Genomic DNA, 7,500 nt, shown 5'->3' with positions numbered 1-7,500 from the left:
TCTTTAGGGCAGGGGGCGGCTAACTCCGATCCTCAAGGGCCACCAACAGGTCAGGTTTTTAGGATATCCCTGCTTCAGCACAGGTGGCTCAATGAGCCACTGATTGAGCCACCTGTGCTGAAGCAGAGACTGATTGAGCCACCTGTGCTGAAGCAGGGATATCTTGTAAACCTGACCTGTTGGTGGTCCTTGAGAACTAGAATTGGCCACCCCTGCTTACAGGCGTTGCCTCTTCCATAACAGCACAAAGCTGTCCCCTGTAACTCCCCCCCCCCTCCCCCTCACCCACCCTGTGCTCCCTGGTTTACATAGAGAAAGGGGGCAGGTTTGTGCAGTTCTGGGACAGGGCAGCCCAGGCAAGGGTACCTGCATCTGGGTTAATCAAATGTTCTATGGAGTTTGTAACCATCCTAAGCGCGTGGTGTATTTCTGAGTTTAATGCCTCTTTTCAGTGGTGGAAGGAGAGAGAAAAAAAATAGAGGAACAATTCTAATTACTTTCATGTTTGCAATTTTGCCCAATTAATTGTGACAAAATGATTGATCTCCGAGCATCCAAATTCTCCCCTTTTGGCCCCGGCCGCTGGAGGGATCGGGAGGAGGTTCATTTCAGTGTCTGCTCTTCCACATTCTCTTACTACTGCTTCTCTGTCCCTCTCTCCTTCTCTCTCTCTCTCTCTCTCTGGGGGGGGGGGGGGGTGACTCTGCTGCTCCCCCTGCTGCAGAAGGTGAGTATTGCCCCTGGGAGAGAGAACTTCATCAGGGTCTATGGCTGCAGCATCTCTCTGATGAAGATACCGCTGGTACATTCAAAGGTATCCCGCCTCTCCCCTGCCCCGATAAGTCACAAATAAAACCAAAGATGATCCCACACCCCTGAAAAAAAAACTAAAGAGAAGGGTCAGGAGCATAGCCATAACATCCCATATATTTGCAATGGGTTGCAGAAGTTTCAAGGGACTTTTCTATAAGGGGGAGGGGGGGGAAATATTGTTTTGTTTGGAAACTGGCAATTGTTACTTTGAAGTTGAGATCTGGAGGAGAGGGGAATTGTCACCAAAAATTGGGAAACGAAAGTAGTTTTGGGCAAAGTGTATAGTCATACACCCTTTAAAACCAGTGGAAATAGATCCTCATTAACATAACCCCCTCCCCCCAATATTCTTTTTTTTCTGGCCCTTCCGGGGGTGGGTGAGCAGCACCCTCCACTCTTTCCATTGGGAGATGGGCACAGGAGGGGACACTCCACGTCATAGCGGCATCCCCGTTATTGATTGGCTTAGCGGGTGTCTTGATATGCCCGGAGGCCATTTTTTACTTCCCTAGGGAGCCAGGATAAAGGGACGAATTTCTGCCATGGGGGAAGTCCTGCGAGGGGGAGTGTTATAGGGTTACCGCCCCTGTCCTGAGGAGGGGGAGGGGGCCACCAGATCGGAGGTTTGGGGGGGAGTGGGGGTACCCTGAATGTCCTGTAGAATTGGGTTTCGCAAATGCCTTATAATGTTAGCATTCAGGGGTGTAGGATGTATCTGTGTGTGCATGATATTCTGAACATAGCAGCAAGTATTAATGTTCCCTGCATGGGCTGGCTCAGCATAGCGGAATTCTCCCAGGAAGAGGGGGCGACACGCACCCCTTGTCCCCCGCACGGCAGGCTTCATCTCTTTTTAGTTGGCAGGCGTCAGAAAGATATCTGACACGGGTCACGCGTGTGACTTCACCCGTGTCCAGACACACCGCTTGCAAATGAGGATGCACGCGTTTCGGAAGCCCCTGCAATGTCATTCTGTGCATGGTACGGGTCTGTGACTCGGATGCATTGCTCCCCTGCAAGGCCCCTGGCAGCAAACTGGTTAATCCCCCTCCTTTTTTTTTTTTTTTTTATGCCTAACGGTGCAATCCAATATTCACTCTCAGAAAAAGATATAAAGCTTTTTTTAATAGTTCCGTTTTATTGAAGGGGCAGTATCTCTGACCCACAGATATTTGAGTTGCAGTAAAGGAGGAGCGCTCACCCATGTGACACTGTGACATTCCGTATACGTTTGCAAGTTTACCCCCCCCTAATGCTAAATATCCCACGATGTGCGTTGCGTGCGGATTGTTAGGGGGCTCCTGCTCGTGTAACGAGAGAGTTCTGCAGAGAGGTCATTTCCCACGTCACGACATGGGTTAAACCTGGGGTGGCCAACTCCGGTCCTCAATGGCCACCAACGGGCCAGGATATCCGAGCGTTGGCACAGGTGGCTCAATCAGTGGCTCAGTTTTCGACTGCACCACCTGTGCTGAAGCAGGGATATCCTGAACAGCTAACCTGTTGGTGGCTCTTGAGGACTGGAGTTGGCCACTCCTGGATTAGAGAGATTTCGTTTAGTGGCTGCCATATTTAAGGAGACCCAGTAAATATTGTTGAAGTACAGTGGGTAAGTTTCCATGATGTTGGAGCAGGGGGTATGGATTGCACCTCTGGGGTACAGTATATTTTACCATGATGTACGATGGATACATTTATTGGGACAGCTCACAGTTTAGTATTGGTTAAACCTGGGAAATCCTCCCCGCCCTAATACTATGAATATTAACCTAGTGACGCATGTGCTAACGTGTGTGTGTAAGGCACGTTTTATTTCTTTCTACCAACCTAAAATACAAAACAACCCAGGTAAAAGGAAGAGGAAAAAGCAAGAGATGGTTCAGGTGTGTGTGTGTGTGTGTGTGTGTGTGTGTGTGTGTGTGTGTATATTACATATGTGTATGTGTGTGCATATGTTATTTGGAGAGCGCTTTGTACATGAATACTTCACTCATGGATGCAGCCACCTCGTGGTTGGAACCGTGCAGTTAGAGAGGACTCCTAATGATATCCACATCCAGGCAAATAACAGGGTCAAAGGGGTTAGCCCTCGATCAGCCAATCGTGTGTGTATTCAAGAGCAAATACCTTAACCACTACGCCATGCTTCATCCCTGTGCGTTACTCTAACCAGATTAAAGCAGCAATCCCCACAGATGCATGTGTACTAATGTTGGTATTTTGCACCCATAAGCATATCCTGAACTTTAACAACGATTTTATATATATATATATATATATATATATATATATATATATATATATATATATATATATATATAATCTTTAGACTCCAATGGGCTCTGGGAAGAGCTCCATTTCAACCTGAGCATTGTATTTTAAAAATAGAAACTGCAAGGGCAAGAATAGATCTACAGTATTTTTATACAAGGGTGGGCATCTCCAGTCCTCAAGGGCCACCAGCAGGTGATGTTTACAGGATATCCCTGCTTCAGCACAGGTGGCTCAGTCTTTGACTGACCCACCTGTGCTGAAGCAGGGATATCCTGTAAAAATGACCTGCTGGTGGCCCTTGAGCACTGGAGTTGCCCACCCTTGTATTTAAGGAAAGAATAAGATACGAATAACATGGCTATCAGGACGCACTGCTGTATTAAAGGTGCGTCTCTAACCCTCTCTGATGGTTTCTGTCTCTGGAAGGCTGTAACTCTGTGTCCTGTTTTCTGTTCTTCCCTACGTGTCTGTCCTTTCTCCCTCCATCCCGCTCCCCCCGTCCCCCTCCATCTCCAGCCGGGAACCTCATCCTGCAGCAGGCTCTCTCCCCTGTGGACCCCCTGGAAATTAAGGCGGACGTGCATTGGACTCACGTCTGCGAGGTTAAGGAAGCTCAGGAAGGGGTTAAATCAGAGGGGGGAGAAGTGAGCGAGTCCTCTCCTTCCAAAGGTAATAAACCCTACCCCCCCCTCCCCAACCACCAAATCAGCCATTTTTAAAACCCCTGCAAAAATGTATATAATATATATATATATATATATATATATATATATATATATATATATATATATATATATATATATATATATATATATGTTATGTATATACATGCTACGTTGTATAATGGTGGTGAGTACTTCTATACAATGCTCCTTTACTTTGGGGTAAATAGAACATATTGTACCTGCCGGATGCCCCCAGCTGTCCACATACCCCTTCTATTGACCAGCGGCAGAGAGGATCAGAGGCATTGGGTGGGGTAGCAGTGCCAGCGACTGCAGCCTTTGTGTAGCACTCCGTAGCACTCTTTGACAAAGCGCCTTGTGCGTGAAACGCGTTGAAGTAGCTGGCACATCTCGGCTGCCATGCGGTGTGAGGTCCTCAAATCTGTTTTTAACCAGCTAGTTTATTTTTTGGACCCCACTCTTTTCGCTAAGGAGCAATGCTCTCCACTGACGTGCGGTGCAGGTGATTCCTGTCCAGCCTCTGTGTGGACGAAGCTTGAAAAGCTGGAATAGGTCATACCCGGGATTATTGTGCAGTGCAGCTAGTCACAAACTGGTAACATTGCAATCATTGTCTTCCTTTTAACATTAAATGGTAGGGTCTCCCTGTATCTAGCTATAAATGCTGCAACCACAATATGTGTATATAAGAAAATAACACACACACACACAATTTTGTTGGCCCAATAAAAAAAGGTATCACCTAATACTCTAGTACTAATTTACCCTGCAATACATACAGTGCAGAGTAAGTTAGTACTTCAGTATTAGGTGATACCTTTTTAAATGGGAAGGTGGGGGGGGGTCACCTAATACTGAAGTACTTATTTACTATGTGCTGTAGCAACCGTACTAACACGGCCATTTAATATATAAATTTAAAAGAATGAAGTGTATATATAGATATATACACAGTACACACACTTTTTTTTAAATTTTATTAGAAAAACCATAACTCACCAGAACGCCCTCTTACTGTCTCTATGTTCTACCTACATACCACTTAGATTGTAAGCTCTTCAGGGCAGGCCCCCCTTTTCCAAATGTTACTCTGGTGTTTGAAGCGCTTATTCCCGTTCTGTATTACACCCCATGTTACATGGTCTATTTACTGCTGTGAAGCGCTCGGTACTAATGTAGCAGCCGTTATTACCCCCGCTGGTGTGTTATGTATGTCCCGCTGCAACATGCAAGCCAGAGTAATAATGGCGGCTACATCTGTATATGGGTGGCGTTTTACAAATAAAGATATACATAAAAGTACTGATTTTTATTAGTGAGTCTCTGAGACAAAGATCTGTGAGACTCAGTGACCATTTAACTGTGTGTATATATAGAGATCTATCTACAGCAAGACCCCGCTTCTCGGCGATCCGCCGATACGGCGGTACCGAGAAGGGGGCTGCCATGTCCGCGCATGTGCAAAACGGGCTGGTCCGGGGTCGTGCATGCGCAAAATGTTTTTTTTTTGCCGATGTTGCGCATGCGTAGAACGGTGCATTGCCGATCTGCGCATGCGCACATAATGAAAATGTGTGTGTGTGTGTGTGTTTTTGGCATTGTGTCCCGGTGCCAAAATGTCCCGTATTTTTTATTTTATTTTTGCCATTTGCACATGCGTAAGCGGGCAGAGCTGACTGCGCACGCGCAACAGGCCCACGCTCATCGTGAATGCACTGTCGGCAAGAGCCGATTGTGCGTGCGCGGCCGGCAAAAACCTATCAGGCGCATGTGCGATTGGGTCTTGTCAGCCGCGCATGTGGGCCATTCGCGCATGCGCAGTCGGCGCCGGCCTTTTGCACATGTGCGACAGTTGTCTCTGTTTCTGAGTGGAAAAAAGTGGTCATCATAATAAAGGTGTCTGTGTGTGTTTTTGTCCCTCTTCCTTCCCTTAATGGGAACCTAAAACATTAAATCAGGTTAAAATGAGAGCACTTAAATGAGTGCACCAAAGGTAGAAGTAAATGTTAGGAGACAGTAGCTCTCTTGTCCGGAGAGCTTACAATCTAATCTCTGGCTCCGTGCGAGTTCCTTTATTTCATCGTTCTTTCTGTATTCCCTCTGACGCAGCGCACAGGCTCCCCTCCCAGCGCCACGATCCCGTGCGAGCCTGGCTGGAGTCCGTATCCGGAGGTAGACAGCGATGTATAAAGACCCCTCCGCTCATTGTGTCCCGGCCGAGGCGCTGCGCTGCACGTGTGCGCTCTGCGCTGGCTGTAGCTTCGCACACTCGCTCTGCTCTGCAGCCGTGCATGGGTCAAATCTGCACACTCTTCTTCTATAACCTCTATTGGCCAGGGTTTGCCAACTCCAGCCCTCAAGGGCCACCAACAGATCAGATTTTAACGATATCCCTGCTTCAGCACGGGTGGCTCAATCAGTGGCTCAATCATTCAGCACAAGTGGCTCAGTCAAAGACTATGCTGAATGACTGAGCCACTGATTGAGCCACCTGTGCTGAAGCAGGGATATCCTGGACCTGACCTGCTGGTGGCCCTTGAGGACTGGAGTTGGTCACCCCTTCTCTAACCCTTTCAGCACCAGGGATTAGGTGCCTGCTGCATCGGGGACCCCTCTGGTACTGAAAGGGTCAATGCAATACATCAAGAAAGAGAAGTTTGTAAACCCTTTGACCACAACCCCCCCACTCCCCTCACAAGTGAAACAAATTGGCCGCTGGTGGTTTCAGTAGCAGTGCTGTCGTTTGACACACACACACACACACACACACACACACACACACACACACACACACACACACACACACACACACACACACACACACACACACACACACACACACACACACACACACACACACACACACACACACACGTGTGGCTGGCTGCACTGGCACCGGATGACAGCCCAGTTACTGATTTCACCAGCACGGCCCATGTTCCGGTGGCCATTTTAGTCCCTCCAACCTACCAACTAAAAGTAACTAAATGGGGTTTAAGTAACAAATAGAGGGAAATGTTTCACTGGGGCAGAGAGCGTCAGGAGGTTATTCTTTTACAGGGGCAGAGGGCGCTGGGGATGGGGCAGATACAATCAGAGGTGGAAGTGTGACGGGACTAGATGTCAACAGAGTACCACTGCTTTTTAAATTTACACACTTGGTGCTGCTTGGATATTAAAGAGGTTTTTGTACAGTCCAGGCAGCGTATCCTTGATGATTGATTAATAAATGAGGATTGCCCAAAGTAGCACTAGTTTTTTTTTAGCCACTAGGTACAATTGCCCCAGATCTTGGTTAGGCCGCAGTTAAACCCTCTGGAGCATTGTTAAACGGGGTTCTCCCTGTTCAGTGGCAGGCAGGTGTGACCTGTTTATCTGCTCCAGGAATGCTGTTCTCTTGCTTGTGCTTCCTTCCGTCTGGCTTTCTAACATCCCGCCCAGTGACACGGAGGGGAGGCAGCGACTAACCGCTTACTCTGGGAGGTCTGGGGATAGCCAGGGTGCTACTCTGTGCTAGTTATGTTTCTGCTGCCAGAGAGGCCTGCGGTGTATTGCAGAGCAAAATAATACCATGCACATTGATGTAACACGCAGAGCCGTATAATATCACGCTGAGCAATAGAACAATATAATAACACGTACTGTATAACAACACGCAAAGTAGTGTAACACTATACAGAGCAGTGGAATAACATAGAGCTGCAGTATAATATGCAGAGCAGTATAA

General features: G+C 47.5%; 1 protein-coding gene across 23 annotated transcripts in view; it reads left to right on the top strand.

The window, feature by feature from the left end:
- The window catches only part of MICAL3 (microtubule associated monooxygenase, calponin and LIM domain containing 3), a 182,579-nt gene that overhangs the window by 128,181 nt on the left and 46,898 nt on the right, over positions 1–7,500 (top strand). For 14 of the 23 annotated variants that reach the window (XM_075602430.1, XM_075602432.1, XM_075602429.1 and 11 more), the window contains 3 exons: positions 725–814; positions 3,604–3,756; positions 5,883–5,945. The exons of 2 other annotated variants lie outside the window; for them this stretch is intronic. In XM_075602430.1, the coding sequence (XP_075458545.1) occupies positions 725–814; positions 3,604–3,756; positions 5,883–5,945 (306 nt within the window). The remainder of the gene's footprint in view (positions 1–724; positions 815–3,603; positions 3,757–5,882; positions 5,946–7,500) is intronic. 7 more of the 23 variants (XM_075602436.1, XM_075602451.1, XM_075602452.1 and 4 more) reach the window with 3 other exon arrangements.

This window comes from Ascaphus truei, chromosome 5 (genome assembly GCF_040206685.1).
Source record: "Ascaphus truei isolate aAscTru1 chromosome 5, aAscTru1.hap1, whole genome shotgun sequence".
NCBI classification, from domain to species: domain Eukaryota; kingdom Metazoa; phylum Chordata; class Amphibia; order Anura; family Ascaphidae; genus Ascaphus; species Ascaphus truei.
The sequence above is the reverse complement of the archived record's forward strand: the minus strand, read 5'-3'. Positions and strand labels throughout refer to the sequence as shown.